General features: G+C 35.1%; 1 protein-coding gene across 7 annotated transcripts in view; it reads left to right on the forward strand.

Moving 5' to 3' along the window:
* The window catches only part of TRPM6 (transient receptor potential cation channel subfamily M member 6), a 225,809-nt gene that overhangs the window by 158,466 nt on the left and 42,830 nt on the right, over nt 1-24,513 (forward strand). For all 7 annotated transcript variants that reach the window (XR_012472393.1, XM_074206652.1, XM_074206650.1 and 4 more), the window contains 5 exons: nt 717-916; nt 6,319-6,451; nt 15,663-16,798; nt 17,002-17,114; nt 19,870-19,990. Coding sequence is in view for 6 of the 7 variants with exons in the window: in XM_074206652.1 (XP_074062753.1) it covers nt 717-916; nt 6,319-6,451; nt 15,663-16,798; nt 17,002-17,114; nt 19,870-19,990 (1,703 nt within the window). In the remaining variant the exon portion in view is untranslated. The remainder of the gene's footprint in view (nt 1-716; nt 917-6,318; nt 6,452-15,662; nt 16,799-17,001; nt 17,115-19,869; nt 19,991-24,513) is intronic.

Consider the following 24,513-nt stretch of genomic DNA (forward strand, 5'->3'; position numbering starts at 1 on the left):
TTCTTATAATTAGAACTGTCAAAAGTAGAATGGGGAACCCTGGGATTCTCCCTCATTGGATGCTTCCACTTCAATCATCTTCATTGTCTAGATAACAAAACTAAAGCTCAAAGCCCTTTTCCATTTGCCTTCCACATGAGAAACTCTCAATCTGACATAATTTCATTGAAAATCACTCTGTATTATTACCTATACAAAATATCTTTTCACTTGTGGGGTGGTTCATATCATTAAATTAACTACATTATAATAATAAAATTAGCAATGATCATTGGAGTTTGGATTAATTCATGTAAGGGTTACTAGCTCCTACTAGGTAGGAGTGTTGTATTGAATATTGTGTAAATGATTTAGCAAATCTCTGGTGTATATTTTCTTTCCTCTTTCCTCCTTCCACCACCCCCTCCAACCCCCAAAGAATTTCAATTAGCTGAGTTTTCCTTAAGTTAAATGGATGTATAATGAGAATGAGAAAGTAGTTCATGATATCAAAGGGTTAAAATAGTTTCTTTCTGGTTCTAGTTTATGTTCTTTATATATCTTCTATATTGATGTGTTTTTAGGGTTGACTTTTAGGGTAAGAAATAGAACACATAAGATCACCAGGCATTTGTTTTAGCATATTTTTAGAACATAATGAATAAGATCTCCCATAAATGTTGGAAAATAGATAGATTGAATTTTATCAGAATTGCTTCTCTTGCTTCCTTTCACAGCAATGTTTACCATCAGATGAAGGCCATTTCAGATAAACTTTGGAAATATAATCGCTACCGTTACATCATGACTTATCATGATAAACCATGGCTGCCTCCACCTTTCATCTTACTGAGCCATATATGCCTCTTATTCCGCTGTCTCTGCCATCCCCGAGCCCCAAATGAATTGGACCAAGAAGAAGGTGATGTTGGATTAAGTAAGTACTGGCTACTTTCTGATTTGAATAGGAAAAAAGAAAGATGAGAGTGATGACACAGCTCATTGCAGATGAAATTTAGGTAGTAGGAAGATAATGGGTAGTTAAATGGTGATTTGAAATTAGCAACAAATGAGCAAATCCATCAAATTATTTAACTATGGGGTGTATGGCTAAAATGACCGTGGATGCTTTGTAGGGGATTGAATGGGCAAAGGTTTGATTACACTTAGATAAAGAAAAAACTTGTGATAAATGTTAAATCTATATTTGTGGGCTAAGTACTCTTAATTTTTTCATGACCACAAAGATTTCAAAGTAGCTGTAGTAGCAGTAGTAGCAGTAGTAGTTGTAATAGTATCAGTAGCAACTAACATCACCAGCAGCACCTGCTGCAGTAGAAAGGAGGAGGAAAAGGAACAATTAGAAAAAGGATGATCAGAAGATGGAGATTCCCACAGAAACCCCAAAGCTTCTTTTACTAATATCCAGGACTCAGAGCGTAATGTCTGTGACTTGCCTTCACTTTCCTATATAGAAAAAGTCTTCAAACAGGCATAAATGAAATGAAAATAAAAGGTAGAAATAGGGAAAATATAAAAGCTAACCTTTGTTCAGTTTTTGCTAATTGGAGAATCTTATTGTTGGGTAAAGGTAGTATGGTGCAGTGATTATGGAGAGCCAGTGAGTCTGGGCCCAGACCTGAAAAAAAGATTTTTGTATTTCAGGATATGTATGTGGAGGACTTTCTAGCTGAAAATCAAAAATATACTCCTAGTTACCCCATAGATACAGATCACCAATTGTCATAAAGCTTTTATGGACCCCTAAAACAGGAGTTTATCTACTATATCCTGTGTTAAAGAATCCTAAATCAGTTAATTCCAGTTGGATATCCTTGCTGATCTTTGATGAGAGTGAAGAACCAAGGAATAGCCTCTACATAGCTGCCAGAGTGATTTTTCTATTGTCTAACTATTTGGAGACAATTAGCTGTTATTTTCCAACTGGTGTGAGGGACAGTGTCAGACCTAGAGCTAGGAAGATTAATTTTCCTGAGTACAAATCTGGCCTCAGACATTTAACTAACTGTGTGACTCTGGGCAAGTCACTTAACCCTGTTTGCTTCAATTACCTCCTCTGTAAAATGAGCTAGAGAATGAAATGGCAAACTACTCCATTATCTTTGCCAAAAAAAATCTCAAATGAGGTCATGAAGAGTCAGACATGACTGAAAACAACTGAACAAAAGCTATAGTTTTTTGTTTTAGGCTCAAATATAAACTCCTCTCTTTGACTTTTGAAGCCCCTCACAATTTAGTCCTAACTCACTTTCCCAACCTTTTCAGACTTTGCTTATCTTCTAAATTCTAAATCCTGTCAACATGAGCTTCTTCTTGCCCCTCATCTCCTATTTCTTTACTTTTGTAGTGGTTCTTTCCCTTGTCTGGAATCCCACCTTACCCTAACCTAGTGTACTCCCTTGTTTTCTCTAACCTCTTTTCACTTGCCATTTACATGAAGTCTCTCCTGATATTCTCTCTCTCTATCTTCACCTGCCCTTCCCTCCAGTTCCATTTATTTTGAATTTATTTTGTATTTGCTTCTTTACTATTTCCTTGTATAGAATTCAAGCTCCTCAGGGTTGGAAATTTTCAATTTTGTCTTTTTATTCCCACTACACTTTTAGTGCAGCATCTGCCATCTAATAGCTGCTTAATACATGTTTATATATTGATTGATTCCTAAATGACTTTCTCCTGAAATATATGTGGTTTGAAATTCTTCTTCCTTTCCTAAACAAAATAACTGAGTACCAAGAACCTCCATGCCACCACGCATGTGGTTCCTTCAAAGTTAACCCTTAGATAAATGAAAATTTTTTGATAGTATTGTTTTTACCACTGTCCAGGAATAGTTCCTGAGTCTTCTCTTCCTCCTCTTACCCTTTTCCTCTCTCCCCCCCCAGGGCTTAGTCCTTCAAATAGGTTCATGACTTTTCAGGGTAAGGTCCTTTAGCTTTTCAAGCCTGGGAGCCTCTGTAAAAATTCTCCAGAAAAGTTTACTTTTTTTTCCCCCTAGAGTAGGACACTGCCTTTAAGAATTCTGCTAGCAGCAGTTGTTTGATGGTCTACAATTATTTCTCCTGGGGTGTGTGTGTGTGTGTGTGTGTGTGTGTGTGTGTGTGTGTGTGTGTGTGTGAGAGAGAGAGAGAGAGAGAGAGAGAGAGAGAGAGAGATTGCTCTAATCTGATTGCTCTAATTTATCCCTCCTCTGTTTACAGTGGAGAAAGAATAGGTCCTAAATGAGGTTGATCAACCTCTTGTCTCTGCAAGCTTTCACAATCATTCAATGCAGTTGAACAAACATTATTTAAATATCTACTACATTTTAAGCTTTGTGGTAGTAGTCTCCATACACCCCCCCCCCCCAAATTGTTCCTGCCTGAAAGAAACTTCCATTCTACTGGGAAGGGAAAGGTGAGGGAAATGACAACATGTATGTAGATAAGAAGTAAATACAAAAAAAATACTAAATTCAGATTATGCTTTGTTTTGACTTCGATTTAGTTTTAGGCAAAGCCAAACAATTTATCTGGCCTTTGTTTTTTTTTCTTTATAAAGTGAAGGCTCTGGATTAGATAGTCTCTAAGAGCTGACTGAGAAATGTACTCCAGTCAACAGGAAAGAAGGAAAGCTTATTAGTATATTTTAAGGGACTGCTATATAACAGGCATTGCACTAAACCCTTTAGAAATATGATTTTATTTCATCTTCACTACATCCCTGACAAGTAAGTACAACTGATTATCCTCAGTTTTCAGTTGAGAAAACTAAAACAAAATTGATTGGATCATACAGCTAAGAAGTATGTGAGACTGGATTTGAACTGAGATCTTCCTGATTCCAGAGCCAGTGGCTGGAAGGAAGTTGTACTCATTGTTTTGCTCTGTAATAATAAACCAACAATTCTGAGTTTTATATCAATTATCATGAGATTACTTTTATTTTGTCTCCCTATTGATTCTGTAATTATCAGAGGACAGACACTCTCTGAAATTCCATCATATGATGAAAAAGGGCAAAAGCATTACGTATAAAAATATTTATAGCAGCCCTGTTTGTGGTGGCAAAGAATTGGAAATCAAGTAAATGTCCTTAAGTTAGGGAATGGCTTAGCAAACTGTGGTATATTGTCATGGAACACTATTGTTCTATTAGAAACCAGGAGGGACAGGAATTCAGGGAAGCCTGGAGGGATTTGCATGAACTGATGTTGATCGAGATGAGCAGAACCAGAAAAACACTGTACACCCAAACAGCAACATGGGGGTGATGATCAACCTTGATGGACTTGCTCATTCCATCAGTGCAACAATCAGGGACAATCTGTGGCTGTCTGCAATGGAGAATACCATCTGTATCCAGAAAAAGAGCTGTGGAGTTTGAACAAAGACCAAGGACTATTACCTTTAATTTAGAAAAAAAAAACTGATATCTTATTGTCTGATCTTATCTCTTTTACTTTATGTTTCTTCCTTAAGGATATGATTTCTCTTTCATCACACTCAATTTGGATCAATGTACAACATGGAAACAATATAAAGACTGAAAAACTGCCTTCTGTGGGGTGTGGGTGGAGGGAAGTAAGATTAGGGGAAAAATTGTAAAACTCAAAATAAATAAAATCTTTAAGTACAAAAAAAGAATAAAAAAAGAAATTCCATTGCAGCTAACATGTTGAGACTCCATTTGAGGTTTTCTTGGAAAAGATATTGGAGTGGTTTGTCATTTCTTTCTCCAAGTTTATTTCCTTAGATGAGGAAACCAAGGCAAATAGAGTTAAGTAACTGGCCCAAGGTCACATAGCTAGTAAGTATCTGAGGCCAGATTTGAACTCAGGAAGATGAGTCTTCCTGACTTCTGACCTGGAACTCTATCTACTGTACCAACTAGCTGTCCAGGCTAACATACTCAGCCTGTAATTTACTATTCTGAAGGAACAATTATTTTGAATTTAAATCAGTGGTTTGGGGTTTTAATGAGATATGCACCTGCTACAATTTCTTGTTTAAAGGAGAGACAACTAGGATCCTTGGATTCCTTGTAGGTGAGATTTGTTCCTATCTATATCTGCCCCTATATTCCCCCTTCTCCCCAAGGCATGGAATTGCTTGTTTATTTTAGAATACAACCCTCCTCTTAGGTTAATTTGAAGGTCTTTGAACATAAGCCACATGTTATATTTCAGCATGAAACAAATCCAGTGATTGGTTGCTGAACATTCTGTCCTCCAGGGTTGGGTGGATTAATACTGCTATAGGAATTGTCAGTCACTGACTTGAAGTCCTTGCTTGTTGGATTGGATTGGACTGAGGTTTTTTTTTTTTTTTTGCAAGGCAAATGGAGTTAAGTGGCTTGCCCAAGGCCACACAGCTAGGTAATTATTATTAAGTGTGTGAGACCAGATTTGAACCCAGGTACTCCTGACTCCAGGGCCAGTGCTTTATCCACTGAGCCATCTAGCCACCCCTGGACTGAGTTTTAAGATCATAGCATGCCCTGGGCCCATTGTGGTCCATGAATGTGACATTTTGATGCCATCAAATTTCTGGCTATTTAGAGTTGCATTTGCATGGACAATGTCCTTATTCACTCTGCATGTTGAGTTTAGCTATGAATCAGGTAGCTAGTGGTAAACACAGGGCTTCACTGCCACCTGGTGGACATTCACCAGAAAACATGTTGTATCTTTCCAGGTTGCTGATGTTGGGGGATTCCCAAGAACTTAGCTTTGAAACTTCTAAAGTTCTTTTTGACTCAGCTCGCATTTCTCGACACAAACAGAAACATGGAGGATTTTTCTCCTTTTCAAATGTCTTCTAATTAATTATATAAATTCTTACTATGGATGAGTAGAATTTTTATGCTGAATAATTAAAAAAACCTTCCTCCTTTTCCTCTTTCTTTTTCTTTCTTCCCTTTCTTTTCTCCCTTCCTCCTTCTCTCTTTCCATTCCTTCTTTCTTCCTTCCTTCCCTCGTTCTTCGCAGAAAATTTGACAATCCAAGATCATTTGCCTTGTCTTTTATTATGGATATTTTAGTCTGGAAAAATATTCTAATCTATGAATGTATTGAAATGTCTGATCTCCACTGTATGTTCCTTCATATGTTTATAGAACAAAGCAGAAAGCATAGCTTGTTGGGTATGGGTATTCTTTCCTCATTCCAAGTAAGAGGTGTCAGAGAAAAAAAAACAACAACAACAAACCCTTTTAATACCATAATATTATCTCTTTTCTCAGAAGAAATAACTCCCCAGATACATTGTCAGGTTCTTTGAAAGGGGGTGAAAGACCCTGTCTTTCTAATTGGTGTTGCATATTATATAATTTCCTCAGAACTCTACCTAAGTGAGGAGGAACTCAAGAAGCTCCATAGTTTTGAGGAACAATGTGTGAAAGAATATTTCTATGAGAAGACAGAGAGCCTGAATTCTAGTTGTGGGGAGAGAATACGAGTGACCTCTGAAAGGTAGGTTTATTTTTCTTTTTTTGCTTGAAATTTAACTGTCTCTTTTTGTAGTAGTAAAGAATTGGAAATTGAAAGGATGCCCATTAATTGGCAAATAGCTGAAGAAATTGTGGCATATGAATGAGATGGAATACTATTCTTCTCTAGAAATCATAAGCATATAAATTTCAGGAAAAACCTGGAAGGACTTACCTGAACTGATGCTTAGTGAAGTGAGCAGAACCAGGAAAACATTGTACACATTAATGGCAATATTGGTCAACTGTGATAGACTTGACTCTTCTCTGTAGTACAATGATCAAAGACAACTCCAAAAGACTTATGATGGAAAAATACCACATTCAGAGACAGAATTATGGAGTCTGAATGCTATAAAAATAGCATATTAATTTTACCTTTCAAATTTTTTTTTCCCCTTCTCATGGATTTTCCCCCCCTTTGTTCTGATTCTTCTTTTACAACATGATATATGGAAATATGTTCAACATGGTTATACATATATATATATATATATTTTTTTTTTTAAACAAAAAAAAATAGACACTTAATTGCTACCAAAACCTCTTGAAGGTTGTAGAGGGACCAAGATCATAATGAAGACTGATTATAGAAGGTTTCATCAGTTGAGCAGTATGCAAATGAGGACAAGATCACAATGCTTTTTTCTTGATCTGTCAAGATAACTGTGCTAAAGCTAATCATGGTCACATATTGCTTCCCTCACCTTAATGAATATTGGAAAAATGGGCCATTTTTTAATGTTTCAGGTTTGTTCTGTCGATATCATTGGAAAAATTCCCCAGCTCAAAATCACTTCACAGAATCATGGAGTTTGAGAGTTGGAAGCGACTCCAGTAGCTGTCTACCCCAATCCATACATAAAAGGTTTTCCCCACAATAAGATAGCAGGTAAAGTGGTCCACCAGGCTCTACTAGAAGACTTCTAATGAAGAGAAATCCATTATCTAAGCAACCCATTCCTTTTTAGGATAGTACAAATGGTTAAGAAGTTTTTCCTGATATCAAGCCTAAACTGACCTTTTAATATCTTCTATCATTGTTCTTGGTTCTGCCCTCTGGGACCAAATAGTACCAAGTTCTTATCCTTTTCTATATGGCAACCCCTCAGATACTTCAAATACTTTCTTTCTTCAGGTTTTCTCCTTTCAGGCTAAATATTCCCAGGTCCTTCAATTGATTTAACAGGACATATCATGGAGGGTTTTTTTTTTTTGTTTTTTTTGTTTACCATTCCTGTTGTCCTCTTATAGCTATCTTCTGGTTATGACCTTTTTAAAATGTGGCATCCAGAACTGAATTCCAGATCAAGTCTGATAAGACAGAGTATCACTTTGCACCCTCTCCTTAGAAACTATGTCTCAACAAAGCCCCAAATCACATTTTCTTTTTTTTTTTTACTGCTTCAACTGTTTTTTATTTTTTTGGTTTTGCAAGGCAATGAGATCAAATGATCTACCTAAGGTCACAAAGCCAAGCAAGTACTAAGTATTTGAGACCAGATTTGAACTCAGGCCCTCCTGATATAGATATAGGTACTCTAACCTCTGTGCCACCCAACTGCCCCATGACTGTTTTTTTAAATGATTATTTTAAACATTCTTTTAAAACTTTTTTTGAGTTTCAAATTTTTTTCTCCATTCAGTTAATTCTCAATGCAGTAAGAAGGTAAGTAATGTATCAGTTATACATGTGAAATCATGTAAATTACATTTTCATATTGCCCATGTTGCAAAAAAAGCAAGGAAAAATAAAGTGAAAAAAGTATACTTCAATCTGCACCCAGAGTTTATCTATTCTATTTCAGGAGGTAGATAGCATTTTTTCATCTTTAGTTCTGTGTAATTGGATTGAATTATTGTATTGATCAGATTAGTGAAGTCTTGTAGTTGATCACCACTACAATATTACTATTATTACATGCAATGATGTCCTGGTTCTATTCACTTCACTTTCTATCAGTTCATATAGGTCTTTCCAGGTTTTTATTTTTTTGTTTTTTTTCCCCAGGTTTTTATAAAATCATCTACCTCATCATTTCTTATGGCACAGTAGTATTCCATCACAATTATATACTACAACTTGTTCTGCCATTTTTCAATTGATGGATAGCATCTCAATTTCCAATTCTTTGCCACTATAAAAAAAGAGTTGCTATAAGTATTTTTGTAAAAATATATCTTTTCTCTTTTTCTTTTATCTTTTTTGGGAAACAGATTTAGCAGTGATATTTGCTAGATCATAAAGTATGTATTGCTTTTATAGGCCTTTGAGCATAGATCCAAGTTATTCTCCAAATAGTTAAAACCAGTTCACAACTCCACCAACAGTTTTTTAGTGTGCCTATCTTCCCATACCCTCTCTAGTATTTTCATTTGCTTTTCTCTAATCACTAATGATTTAGAGGATTTTTTCCCCCCATGACCATAGATTTATTCTGAAAATTGACTTCTGAAAATTGACTTTTATCAATTGGGGAATGGTTCATTTTTATAAATTTGACTGAATTCCTTGAAATTTGAATAATGAAGCCTTTATCAGAGAAGCTTGCTCTAAATTTTTTTGATATTACTTTACTATCTATTGTACCTGTTAGCAAAATGTAATTTCCCTGATTATTTTTTTTAACTAGGTCTGTTTTTGCTCTTGCTTTGTCTGATATCATGATTGCTCTCCTTGCCTTTTTTTACTTCATCTGAAATATAATGGATTCTTTTCTAGCCCATTATTTTAACTCTGTGTATTTTTCTGTTTCAAGTTCATTTCTTGTAAACAACATGTTGTAAAATTCTATCTTCTAATCCATTCTGCTGCCCTGTTTCCTCTTTATGGGTGAGTTCATTTCATTCATATTCACTGTTATGATTACAGACTGCATTTCTTCTCTATCCTACTTTCTTCTATTTATTCTTCTGTTTTTCTTTTTAGCCTGGCCCTCCTCAAAAATACTTTTGCTTCTGGCTATTTCCTTTTATAACCTGTTCTCCTATTTATCACCCCCCCCCAATATCCTCTTTCCCTCCTACTTTGGGTAAAATAGAATTCTATATCTAGCTGAGTACGGAATATATGAATATATTCACTCTTTGAACCAATTTCAATGAGAGAGTTTGAAGTATTATTACCTGCCTCACCCCCAATTTTCCTCTCCATTGTAAAAGCTCTTACTTGTGTGCCCCTTTTATATGAGATATTTTCTCCATTATTCCTCATTCTTTCTGTTTCTCAGTGCATCCCTCTCTCATTCCTTCATTTTTTAAAGATTGTTCCAACATAGCAACTCACATACATGCCCTCATTAGAATTCATCTAATTGCCCAAATAATGATAAAGTTCTTAGGAGTTACATATATCATCTTCCCCTTTAGTAACATAAATAATTTAACCTTACTAAGTCCCTTATGATTTCTCTTTCATATTTACCTTTTTTGTGCTTCTCTTGAATTTTGTTTGAATATTAAATTTTCTATTCAACTCTGCTCTTTCCATCATTAATGCTTGAAAGTCCTTTGTTTCATTAAATGTCTATTTTCCCCCAAATGATTATACTAAGTTTTTCAGGGTGGGTGATTATTGATTGTAATCTTGCCTCATTTGCTTTTTAGAATATCCTATTTTAAACTCTCCACTTCTTTAAGGTGGAAGCTGCTAAATCTTATGTTATTTTTACTCTGACTCCATGATATTAGATTTGTTTCTTTTTTTCAGGACACAGCTTTTTCTTTTTGACTTGGGAGCTCTGGGATTTGGCTATAATATTTATGGGAGTTTCCATTTTAGTTTCTCTTTCAGGAGGATATTGGTTAATTTTTTCAATTTCTATTTTATTCTTGATCTAAGATATAATTTTCTTATATAATTTCTTGAAATGTGCTTTTAGGCTCTTTTTTGATCATGTCTTTCAGTTTATTAATTTTAAAATTATCTCTCCTTGATTTATTTTCTGTCATTTGTTTTTCTAATGAGATATTTTATATATTTTCAATTTTTGACTTTGTTTTATTGTTTCCTATTGTCATGGAGTCATTAGCTTCTATGTGACCCATCCCATTGTATTTTTAAGGAATTTTTTTCTTTAGTGAACTTTGTATCTCTTTCCATTTGTCCAATACTGCTTTTTTAGGGAGTTCTTCAGTGATTTTTTTTGTGCCTCATTTTCTGTTTGGTCTATTCTGCTTTTTAAGGATTTCTTTTCTTCAGTGCATTTTCAGTGCCTCTTTTAACATTAGACCAATTCCTTTATTTAAGGTGAGGTTTTATCTATTTTATCTATTTTTTTTTGTGACTTTTCCATCTGCATCTTGAGTTCTTCAGTTCACTCTCTGGAGGTGGATATTATTCTTCATCATGAATACTTTAGAATTGACTTAAATATTTGTTTTGAACACAGTCTCTCACAATTGATCATCATTACAGTATTTTCTGGTTCTGCTCACTTTTCTTTGTATCAGTCTGTACAAATCTTCTTAGTATTTTTTAAACTATCCCTCTCATCATTTCTTCTAACACAGTATAGTATTCTAATACAGTCACATAGTACAATTTATTCAACCCTTTCTCAATGGTTAGGATTTCTTTTTAGCCTGGCTCTCCTCAAAAAGTCTGTTTTGTTTCTGGCCATTTCCTCTTTTAAGCTGTTCTCCTGTTTATCACCCTCCCCACCCATATCCCCTTCCCCTCCTACTTCTCTGTGGTAAAATAGATTTCTGTATCTAGCTGAGTATGAAATATATTCACTCTTTGAACCAATTCCAACTGAGAGTGAGGTTGAAGTATTACCTGCTTCACCCTCAATTTTCCTCCATTGTAAAAGTTCTTACTTATGTGCCCTTTTATATAAAAGTCAAAATATAATTTATTATATCTCATATAAAAAGAGCTGCTCAACATATTTTTTATACATATAGATCCTTTTCCTTTGATTTTTTTGAGTGTATCCTTAGAGTTCAGTACAGAATCTAGAACAAAGTAGGCCTTCTCTCTCTCTCTCTCTCTCTCTCTCTCTCTCTCTCTCTCTCACACACACACACACACACACACACACACACACACACACACACACACACACACACACACACTCATTCTGTCTGTCTCCAACACAAAGCGAATGTTACTTGGAATGACCCCAACAACTTGTTTTCCTTGTTAATAAGAATAAGATTTTGAATAGAATTTCTCCTTGTTTGTTCCTTCTTAACCTTTTGCAAGATGGAATTATTTAATAAGGCAAGTCAAGAATATTTTTGATAGGGGCAGCTAGGTTGCATAGTGGATAGAGCATCGGCCCTAGAGTCAGGAGAACCTGAGTTCAAATTTGACCTCAGTCACTTAATAATTACCCTGCTGTGTGACCTTGGGCAAGTCACTTAACACCATTGCCTTGAAAAAACAAACAAACATAATGAAAATATGTGATCTTCTGTTTTTGGTGGATGGGGGAGAGACAGAGAGAGGCTGAAGTAGAGAGACAGAAACAAAGACAAAGAGACTGAAGCAGAGACAGAATGATTGAAGCATTTAACTTACTATGTACAAAATGCTATGCTAAGCACTCAAGGTATAGAAAGAAAAGCAAGACTGTCTTTGATTTCAAGGAACTCATTCTTAAGGGGGCAATATTTTGAATTTTTCAGTTACAAGTTGGATGGGGATATTCCCATGATTCTTAGGGTACAGCAGTGAAGCAGATAGTAATACCTCTTTTAAATGTCATTTCCACTGATAAAATCATAACTATTTGACAGTGCCAAGGATTTTAGTGATGATTTTTTTGAATCTGTAAGAGATGTGGCTGTACCAACCTCTAGGAGCAGTAGTTAGGCTGTTTCTCTCCAGGGATGCTTTGCAGAATGATTTTGCAGGCACTAGGTTGGAATAAGTGTAATTTAAGTGCTTTTAGAGTAGTCATTATTTCATTTATTGTATTTGCATCTATATTTCCTAGTACTATATAGTATCCTGGAGATAAGTAGGTACTTAATAAATTTGTATTAAGTTGGACTAGTTGACTTTTGTCATAACTCTCAACTTTTTAGTTCTATGAGTTTATCTGAAAATTTATGTATTTACCTTTGATCTCCTACATCAACATTGTAAATTGGAACCAGATTAAATTGCTATTGGGAAATACTTAACAAGATAAATAAAAATACAGTAGGGCCATAATGTTAATATGTGGGTTTCAAAGTCATTATGTAGCCTGTAGGAATCCTTATATATGGTTTAGTGGCCACCATTTCTATTTGAGTTTGTCACCTCTGCCATATATAATCCAAGAATCACCAACCTTTGCTAGAAAATAGGGTCCAAAATAGTGCCCCCTGCCTTAGGTAGCTTGTCAAAGATTTTATTCATGACCTGTTAATGATACTTAACCCCTTTCTCATTTGTTCCCTTTATTCCTTTTAGTTGTTTTTTAAGGAAGTGATGTTAAGAGACTTGCCCAAAGCCACACAGTTAGGTGATTATTAAATGTCTGAGTCCGGATTTGAATGCAGGTACTCCTGACTTCAGGGCCAGTGTTCTATCCACTGCACCACCTAGCTGCCCTCCCTCCTTCCCTCCCTTTATTTCAAACTTCACTGAATATTTTACAATGAGAGAGACAGATAGAATGAGAGAAAGACAGAGAGGAAGACAGAGAAACAGTGAGACAGAGAACTGGAAAGAGAGACAGAAAATCAGAGACATATATTCATATATACATATACATACATATATGCATATATAGAAAGAATGAGAGAGAGAGAGAGAGAGAGAGAGAGAGAGAGGAGAAAAGGAAAATTAGGAAAGAAACTCTAGCAGATGTCTAGATAATTGAAATCTCTTACTACATTTTTATACATAATTTAAAAAATAAAACAAAACATTGATTTGCTCAAATAAATACCATAAAGGTGGCACACTTGAATTTTTGAACCTGTGTGAACCTAATTTATAGCAAAATCCTTTAACTGATCATTGGTTTACTCATTTACTCATGCAGCTGCCATTTACTTTGGGATTACCTCCCCCTACTGTCCTACATTGCATTTGAGAGGGGTGTTAATTGGTAATGCAAAAAAAAAAAAATAGAACAAAACAATCTTGGGATAACGGGGATTTTAGGAGCCTGGGATTATAGTTTGAGAGCTAGAAGGAAATAACTATCTACATAGCTATATGAAGCTGATAAATCATGGATTTGTAAATGGGAACACTTTATTAAATTTTTCACTAAATCTGTTATTTTTGCTCACATATTTCTTTTTGATTCTGGATGTTTGGTCCTGTATTCATTTTTGTGGTTAATAACAAAAAATAATAATTTTGTGGTAAATAATAATAAGAGACTTTAGTCATTGTCATTTCGTTAGCAAATTATTGAGTGACATTTCTTGGGTGAACTATATTACTCACATTTTTTTTAAAATTAAAAATGGAGAAATATAGAAAGAGAAGGTGACTCTCCCAGAGTAATTACAGTGAGTCAGTAGATGAGAGCCCCCTGAGACATAGCTTCTTTCAAAGTAGAAGAGGTGAAAATAAACACAAGAACAAATACTTCAGAATTAACAAATGTTTTATCAGTAAAGCTTTACTTAATAGTGCATTGACTCAATAAAAGAAGAGATGTATTTAATTAATACATCTGGAGTATTCTAAAATGTATTTCATAGGACATCAGAGCTTTTAAAAATAGATGTCTCTAAAAACTGGAGAATATATTATAAGGGTAACCAAGTTATCCCTCTAACAGGTCTATATTGTCCTTGTTATCTGTGGCTGTGAAGAGTTGATGGTTTCAATTGTATCCATTAGGTATGTCTGTTGCTAATGGGACTTAATGAGTCTCCATTAACTGGGCTTCATATTGTGCTGGTTTTGAATTGCAGGAGACAGCACCCTGAATAGAGTCACTAATTAAGTGTATTTCTTGGAAGGGGATTTGTGTCTGTCTGTGGTGTGTATTTTTTTTTTTTTTAAAGGACCTCTCCTTCCATTGATGCGTCTTCTCCACCCTTCACTAATTCTACTCTTACTAGTAGGGTCGGAGGCATTTATTAAGCTTTTATGAAGTATAGAAATTCAGTTTTATAAGCTAAGAATTATAAGAAGTGCTTGATTCATCTAGAAGAGTACAGTCAAATTTGCAAATATCATAGTCTTTTTTTTTGGTCTCCTTAATAATTACTTACCATCTCCTTGGATGAGAAATAGTGATTTTTTTTATATTCATGTGAACTTTGGAATAATCAGGAGCAGGACAGATTTGGAAAAATTAATGTATAGGGCCATCCATAGTATTAAGGTTATAGTCAGAAAGCTAATTGAAGTAGCAAAGAAATTATTTTGAATAGGGAATAAATAAGGAAGGAAGCAAGAGAGTACTAAATCAAATTGAGTCTCAAAACCACCTCCCCCTACTGTCATTCATTACTCATATGTTTTTCTTAACTATTTGACATTTTGAATTTTAATATTTCACTATTCAGGAATCAGCTTACTTTTTTGAAGTCTTGATTGTTTTTTAATTATTATTATTATTATTAATATCTAGCACATCTATAGCATTTTTAGGTTTACAAAATACTTTATATATGTTATCTCATTTGATCCTTACATGTAGAACTTCTAGAGGATACCAGGATGAAGCACAAGTCCTGAAGTCAGGAAGACCTGAGTTTATTCTGGCTTCAAATGTATACTAGCTGTTTGACTCTAGTAGGTGGTCTCTTGGACTCAGTTTCTTCACTGTAACATGGATAATATAGCATCTGTATTCCAGGATAAAATGAAATAATAAATGTAAAACTCAGTGCCTGCCATAGATTAAGCACCATATAAATGTTTTATTATATATACAAATATATAAATATTAAAAATTGTTAAATAATACTTATGAACAATATATTATTATTGTTACTTCCATTTTACAGATGAGAAAACTAAGAGGTTTTTGTGAATTGCCCAGATAGTAAATGTTTGAGGCTGGTTTGGAACTCAAAACTTTATGACTCCAAGTTCAGCACTATATTAATTAGAGAGAAAGAAAGAAAGGTGGAATTAGTGCTTCTCTCTCTCTCTCTCTCTCTCTCTCTCTCTCTCTCTCTCCCTCCCTCCCTCCCTCTCTCCCTCTCTCCTTCTCCCCCCCCCCCTTTCTCATAGTGGTTTATTTTATTTGTTGGTGTTCTTCCCCTCCTCCACCTTCCAGGGTCGCAGATGTGTACTTCCAAATTAAAGAAGTGAATGACAGAGTGTCCTACATAAGGGAGTCTTTGCTCTCTCTGGACAGCCATGTGGGACACCTGCAGGATCTCTCTGCCCTGACAGTAGACACATTGAAAGTACTTTCAGCTGTTGACACCTTGCAATTGGAAGAAGCTCTGTTGGCCAACTCAAATCAGGCTGCCTGTAGAAAACTCCCCCATAGCTGGAGCAATGTTATTTGCTCAGGAATGCTGAACAGCTTGGAAAACTCTGGGAAGATGAATTGTCAGTATTACAGTATGCCCCCATCCTTGCTGCAGAGCCGGTTGAGAAACCACCACCTTTCTGGAAGACAGAAGAGTTCCCTTTTAGAGATCAGGGACAATCATAAAGAGTTGGACTGTGAAAAGAAAGGATCACCAAGTGGTCCAGTTACTGTGTTCCTTAACAGCAAATCACCTCCTAAGCTTAGTAAGTTTCTCCTAATTTCTCCCAGTTCAACTACGGCTTCTCTTTCGGCAGAAGCTGACATGGCTATATCTCCTACAAAACCTGCACCTGAACCTGCATTGAATTGGCTGACAACAGAGCCCCAGTCCAATCAGAAAAACTGTCCTCTTTGTCTGAATAGTCAGACATCATCTGCTGCTGTTGAAGAGTCAATTGAAGACTCTGATGAGCAGTGTAATCTTGCTATAAACAGATCAATGAAAAAGAACAATGGAAAGCTCCTTCTGCCAACCAGTTGTTCACCCCAATCGGTGAAAGTGACCTCATTTCCTTTCCAGACAAACAGTTTGAGAGCAGGTGGTGGCTATGTGAATTGGGCATTTTCTGAAGGGGATGATGAAACTGGCATGTTTAGCACAAAGAAAAAATGGCATTCACAATTACCCTCCAGATGTGAGTTGGACTATTCAGACATTAGTCACTGCCATTCGCAAATGCAGACAACCACATCTCTTACCCACAACTCAGCAAAGTCACTCCACTGCAGTAACAGTTCAAAATCAGGGTCATCACTCCAATCAAATACAGGCATTTGGATCAATCCCCTTCGAGGAGATTGGACCTTTCTTCAAAATGGCAACTTTAGATCCCAGAAGGAAGAGAGTCTAATGAAGACCTGCAAAAGTAAAGGCAAGGGAAGGATATCTTTCCATCTCTACTAAATCACCTGTCTAAAACATTCCCAAATTTTTGTGAGGTCTTTGACCTTTGATTCTACCCCCTCCCCATCTTTCCTGTGTTTTAGTTCTACTTTATAAAAATAATTTTTTCCTCAAAACAGTGACCTCATTTTTGAATTTCCTATCTATTACATTCAATCATGTCTTTCACAGATTTTTCAAGACCCTCAGAGAAGAGCCAGTCTGTGTGGGCCAAAGCAAAACTTAGAAGTAAGGGCAAGAAATTGTCAAAGGAAAAGAAAAAACTGCAGCAATTTCAAGTTCCGGTAGGTGTGGATTGATTTCAAAAGCTACATTTTCTTCTGGCTTCTCTTGGTTATCGTTTTGATATGGTCATCTGCCTAAACTGTACCCTTACTTATTCAGTAGTGTGACATACAATGCAAGAAAGATGACCCACAAAAGAGATGTTATATGTAATGGTATTAGGAATTGAAAGGAATTTCTTAAATCTCTTAACTAAGTTACTCCTAAACATGTTGCTGAGGGCACTCAACTCCTCTCTACTGACATCTTTTATTCACTTTTCTTTCCCCTCATTCTTCCTTTCTTTCCCCTTGACATTTGTTTTAGTCCTGTAAGTGATGTAACTCTGTCATTCTGGGTCATGGACCATTTTACTATTTATCCATATGGTAGTCTCATCTCTAACTAGATAGCAGTAAATAAATATGAATCCATTTTCTCTGGTCCACTGTTAATGCTTGCTCTGTAGAGCTGATCAGAATTCATAACTCTCATTGACTCTTGAAGAATTGATGCCTCTCATCTATCAATAAACCTTTATGAAGTATCTGCTTTGTGCCAGACAGTGTGCCAGTGGTTATTCTTTTCTGAAGATACTATTAAGATAAGATAAAATAAGGTTAATGACTTAAAAAACCTTAATGGAATTTGGGTTTTTCAGTCTTTACTAAGGTAAGATTCTAAAGGTGTTTCTTTTCTTTTAATTATATACTTTCTTTCACATTTTCTTTTCTACTCCTGGGGAAGAGAAAGAGTGCTTGATCTCAGAAACTTTAGTATAGCATTTAAAAAATTCAGAACATCTTTATTTAGCTTCTTGAAAACAAAAATTTGAGTTATAGATCTTGGGATAAAGGATATGATGCAATTTAATTATACCGTGAAATGTCAGGGCTGTAGAATCGATCTCTTTTTTCTTTTGAAACCTGATGACAGAGTCCAAGAGGATGTTGAGTACAATTTGATTGACATTTCATATTAACTCCCCTCTTCTCATCATCCCCTCCCAAGAACTATTGCTTATATTTTTATTAATTCAGCATTAATGTTGTCAAGAAAGTAGAACTTCAGATTGTATTTATTGACTTGAGTAACAGACAGAACACAAAGGATGACTGGTCAAATATTTACTGTAGCTCTATAACAGTAATCTATTTGGAGCACCCATGATGATATTTCATTTAGTGTGAATCCATCAGGGATAACCAAGGGACTCTAAGCTTATTTTGAAGATCTAACAGGACAATACTTCTCTCCTTTTTTTGATGCAGTTTTTGAAGGTAGACTCCATTGTACATATGGTTATTCAGACCTGTAAAATCTAAATTTGATCATAAAATTAAGACCATGGATTTAGAGTGGTAAAGGATTTTTAAAGTCTTTGAATCTAAGCATCTCATTTTCTATAGAGGAAAATGAGCATCTACTAAATGGCTAAGTGATATGTTTAGAGTCACAAAGCTAGGAAGTATTTACTTGAGGAAAGACTAGAACCCAGGTCTTCCTGACCCCAGTTCTATTACTTTTATGCAGCACTTCACATTTCCTCAAAAGCCATTTACATGATTCCATGTTCATTTATCCTTTCTACTATTTCTTCTCTTAATTCTCCTTCTTTTCTTCCAGAAATATGTTTGTAACAAGGAATTATGTAAAATTTTATATGTGTGTGTGTATAGAAATATGTATATACATATTTATACACACATTTATATCTATATATCTATAGATCAAGGTGGCATGTAAGGTTATACACACATGTGTTTATATGTATTTTTATATATACATATATATGTATTATGTGTTATAATATCTCTGCATAACATTTTTGAAGCAAGGACATATCTGATTGTTTTGATAGTTGTTGCTCTTTGTGATGGAATAATCCTGAAGAGAGAAGAGACAGCAACATTTTTTATCTCTAACCATTAAGAAGCCAGTTTTACTTGGGATGGCAGTACATTTTTCTTTATCTGAACAGTTTTGGGACAATTTGCATTAAAAAGGCATAGATTTGAACTGTTCTGCTTAGTTATCATTTGGCCAATCTGGAACAAAATGAAATATATTGAGTTTTTTGTTTATTTTATTGGAAATTTAAGACAACTATATAGACTATATCTACATGATGTAATTTTATAGAAAATCAAGGAATCATCTGTCAAGTTTCTGGGTTATCTCATTTCTCTCTGAAGTTCTTTCTTGCTTGCTCTAATGCAACAGACTTTCTACTAGACAAATCTGATTATCCATTTTTTCTGATAGCTGCTATTCATGTAGATTGTCTGTAGTGGTCTTAAGGACTCTTCAGAGTTTGGTAGAAATCTAGTACAGGTTCCCTGGCCTAGTTATCATCATTGCAAAATGAATTCAGATTTTTAATTTTTAGAAAATTGTCTTTGTTCTCTTGGAAAATCATATAAAGTTCTGTTATGTATGCATGCATGCTTGCATGCCTGTACACACTCACACATATACAAATGCATATGTATACATAATTTAAACATATAACCAGACACATTTACACAATACACACATACACATGCATAAACATTCACTCACACGTACACATGTATATGGATATGCATACACATATAGGAATTCCATCCTGGAAATGTGGTATGACCCTTTAGTGAAGCTATTGTGTTGTACTTGGGACATCCAGTCTCTTGCCTCTAGATAGACTTGGGTTTGGACTTATTCAAATGGCCTAGGTGATAAGCAGTCAGACTTTAAAATGAACAATTCTTTTTCAATATCTATCCTTTTATACAGGTGATAACAGTGAATAACTGTTGCACACAGGTGAATTCAGAACCAGCTGAGAAAATGTTTTCAGGGGAAGAAAAAGAGGACAATAAAAACTGGCTTACCGTCTCTGCTTTTAGTCAGATAAGTATGTAATGACCACTTCCAATTATAGAACATTAGAATATGTATTTAGGGGTTCATTGCTTTGTAAAATCAAACCCTGACTAAAAAAGGTAATAAATGTTTATTGTATCATAGGTACTTAAAAGAGGAAAGCTAGGTTAAGAATATACCATATGGCTCAAAAATTAAGTCAACAGTGAGTCACCTATGCATAGAATAAAAAAGCATCTGACAAATTAATACTAAAAATGATTAAATTATTTTGAGGAAGGCCAGAATCCTAATCTTAGAGCAAAAAGGCACTTTCTAGGAATTAATGTTTTCCTATTTTTCTTTTCTTTTCCTAGTAGGAGTTATTTTTTTGTAGCTTTTTGCAGCCGATTGCTTATTAGCAATGTCCCCTCCTGCTCTGCCTTGACCTTTGTTTATGAAGAATCACACAATATTAGGATGCTGAAATAAAATTAACATTGTAGTTTACTGAGTAGAGCTCTAACTTTAAAGATGAAGAAATTGCAATTTTTTGTTTAAGCAAAATTAATGTTTTTGGTCTTAATCTTTTGTTTTCATCAAATTTATCAAATAGTACATATATAGAACATGCTGTAAACAGGAGTTATATAATTGCCTGCTATTGTCTTATGCAAAATAGTCTCTATTAGTTCTTTTTTTTTTTAGATTTTTTTTTTCAAGGCAATGGGGTTAAGTAGCTTGCCCAAGGCCACACAGCTAGGTAATTATTAAGTGTCTGAGGTTGGATTTGAACTCAGGTACTCCTGACTCCAGGGCCAGTGCTCTATCCACTGTGCCACCTAGCTGCCCTATTAGTTCTTTAAGTGGAAAGGAAACAATAATGAAACACTGAAAACAACAGCAATACTACAAGGTGTGGGCATTTCTACAGGTGCAGATTTTAACTTCTCTAGTAAGAATTCTTTGAGAGTTATTATAATTAAGAAATTTGTCACTTTTGACCAACTTGTTAATGACATTTATTTGCATAACAACCCCCCCCCCCCAGATTTCCATTTCACCCATAGTTGTATGAGATCTATGCTGAAACAGTAAGTAAGAACAATGGGATTCATTTTCTCTCTCTCTCTTTCTCCTTTCTTTTTCTTTCTTTCTTTCTCTTTTACTTTCTTTTCCCCTTCCTCCCTCTTTTCTCTCTTTTTTTCTGCACTAAGAGTAGCACACAATTTCTGAATTGCATTCATAAACAAAGTCAGTAAAAAATCAGAAAATCAGTATCAATTGGTATTTATGATTTTCCAGGGAAACTACTAAGAAGAAGGAAAAAAGAAAGGAGAGCTCACATCTAGAATTATAGAGAGAAGAGTGAAATTTGTAGTAATCTGTGTTGAATGCATGATGTCTATTGTTGAATAATGACCAAATGCTTTTTATCTATGTTCAAAGTACAGGCTAGTCTACCTCTTGGAAGGAAAGTTAAGGCTCAAATAATAGCAGCCATTTTCAAGATTTTCAGAGAGAATGAAGTGTACACAATAATGGAAGAATGGTTAAGGGAAAAAGGATATGAAGAGGCAATGAAGAATTTTGACTCATGTCAGAAGGCTTGAAAGTAGAACATAATAGAGAAAAGAAAACAAAAAAATAAAAACTACTGATTACTTGTAACTAGGAAACATGAAAAGGACCCACAAATAGGGAGCACTTTCTTTTCCTCCAATAAATTCACAGTGATCATTAGGAGATAGATTATCAGGAGAAACACAAATTCAGTAGTGGCAATTGGTGATTTTCTGCTGAGGGATACTGAAGCAACTCTCTAAAAGCCTAATTATAATCATTATGAAGTCTTGGCTTCCCCAGTACATATATCTGGAGATTAATTGGGAGAATAGAGAGAAACTCTGAAGATTTAACACACTAGATGACAAATGATGTGACCAGATGCAACCTGGAAAATATTGCTGAAGAGTGGATAGAATGCCAGACCTGGAGTCAGGAAGACTCATCTTCATGAGTTCAAATCCAGTCTCAGATATTTAACTGTGTACTCTGGGCAAGTCATTTAACCTGTTTGTCTGCGTTTCCTCATCTGTAAATGATCTGGAGGACAATATTGTAAACCACTTCAGTATCTTTGTCAAGAAAATCCCAAATGGGGTCATTAAGAGTCATACAAAACTGAAAAATGACTGAATGACAACATCAAAAAGATTAAGTCTTTTTTTTTTTTTAAGTTTTTGCAAGGCAATGGGGTTAAGTGGCTTGCCCAAGGCCATACAACTAGGTAATTATTAAGTGTCTGAGGCCTGATTTGAACCCAGGTACTCCTGACTCCAGGGCTGGTACTCTATCCACTGTGCCACCTAGCCGCCCCAGTTAAGAAGTCTTGAACAAGAAACAGAAAACCTTTTATTTATAAAATATCATCTTCAGAAAAGGAAGCTAGTTTTCAGAAAAGAATAACTAATTAAGAGGATGGTATCCAATATGGATTTTAGAAATCTTAACTACTATTTAATATGATTACAGGACAGGTATTTTGAGGGATTTGAGAAAGGTAATTCTCTTGATTTTCTTAAAAAAGGGAAGACAATGGAATAGACTTTGGACCAGTGAACCATAAGCAGTTGGAGCTCTGTCTGAAACAAAGGATGTGTTTTGTTGAGTAGCATGAAATGTTAGATAAGTAGAGTGGGGCCAGATTAAAGGTATTGAAAATGTGAAAGAAAACATTATAATACTTGCTTCATTTAGCTCACAGAATGGTCGAGGGCATCAAATGAAATTATGTATATAATGTTGCTGTTGCTCAGTCAAATGAGAAAGAAAATGTATATATGCTGTTAAGTTGTGACTGGTTTCATGCCCTTCATACCCTATGGACCATTCTGTCCATGGCATTTTCTTGGCAAAGAAACTGGAATGGTTTACCATTTCCTTTTCAGGGGATTAAGACAAACAGAGATTGAAAGACTTGTCCAGGATCACATAGCTAGTAAGTGTCTTAAGATGGATTTATACTCAGCTCTTTCTGACTCTATGCCCAGCATTCTATTCACAGAGCCATCTATCTGCCCCAATATATGTATTTTGCTTTGTAAACTCTTAAGTATAATTGAATCATAAGTTATTCTTATCATTATTTCAGATGCAAGCAATATTTTAGAGCAAAGGATCATGGATATAGAATAATAATAAACAGGATATTTAAGGTACATTTCCTTCCAAAGAAGCATTTGAACTTAGAATTACTGCTTTTTTCTATAAAACTTCATTAGGGCAAGTTATATCAGATTAATCTAATTCTTTTTTTTTGATATGGTTACTAAAGTGGTAGCATTTAGCTAGTATTTATAGAGCACTTTAAAGTTTATAAAGCACTTTACATATAATGTCTCATTTGATCCTCACAACTTGTGAAATAATATCCCTATTTTACTGTTGAGGAAACTAAGACTAAGAGGTTAAGAGACTTGTTGGTAAATGTCAAAAATAGTATTTCTTTTCTTTCTTTTTTTTTTTTTAAGGTTTTTGCAAGGCAAATGGGGTTAAGTGGCTTGCCCGAGGCCACACAGCTAGGTAATTATTAAATATCTGAGCCTGGATTTGAACTCAGGTACTCCTGACTTCAGGGCCAGACCTCTGTTCACTGTCCCACCTAGCCACCCCCAAAACAATATTTCTAAGACCAAGTCCCATGTCAAAGCACTAGATAGATGCACAATAGCACAGTAGAGCTTATCAAGTACCTCACTAACATCTTTGTCATTGTTAAGTTGTGTTCTTCATCACTCTTCATCACTCCATTTGGGGTTTTCTAGTGAAGATACTGAAGTGGTTTGCCATTTCCTTCTTCAGTTCATTTTAAAACTGGAGAAATTGAGGCAAACAAGGTTAAGTGACTTGCTTAGAGTCATACAGCTAGTGTCTGAGGCCAGATTCGAATTCAGAAACAATCCAGGTCTGGCATTTTGTGTATTATGGTTTGTGTGTTGTTTGTGAAATAGATATATAGACAAAGCCACTACAAATAGTATAATTATGTGGATTTGGAATTGACTGTCTAGACCTAAATACTAGTCAATGACAACTTGGTGAAGCAGCACGGATGATGGAAAGAGTAATAGATTTGAGATAGTGAACTTCAGTTCTGATCTTGACTCTCCCACTTTCTCATGATAGCTCATTTGGTCATCAGGTGATGGATTTTTATTTTCATGATAATTTTTAGAATCATCTGCTAAGGCTTGGAGCAATTATGATGGGTAATAATATCCATTCATTTGAGGAATAAATAATTTATCACAATATTTACCATGGATGAGGATACTTGAAGGATCTAACTAATGCCAATGTCAGAAGGTGACAGAAATCTAGTAGAATAAAGATAAGTAGTTATCTCAAGATGCTCCAAGGTAGGAACTTATGTATCATTCAATTAATTCAGCAAACATTTATTAGATACTTCCCAGGTCTAGAGAAATGAATCATTACTGAAGGAGATACACATTAATAAGAAATGGTTTTTCTGCCTTCATGGAAAATATATTTTAGTAAGGCATGTTCCAT

Source organism: Macrotis lagotis, chromosome X, assembly GCF_037893015.1.
Source record: "Macrotis lagotis isolate mMagLag1 chromosome X, bilby.v1.9.chrom.fasta, whole genome shotgun sequence".
NCBI classification, from domain to species: domain Eukaryota; kingdom Metazoa; phylum Chordata; class Mammalia; order Peramelemorphia; family Peramelidae; genus Macrotis; species Macrotis lagotis.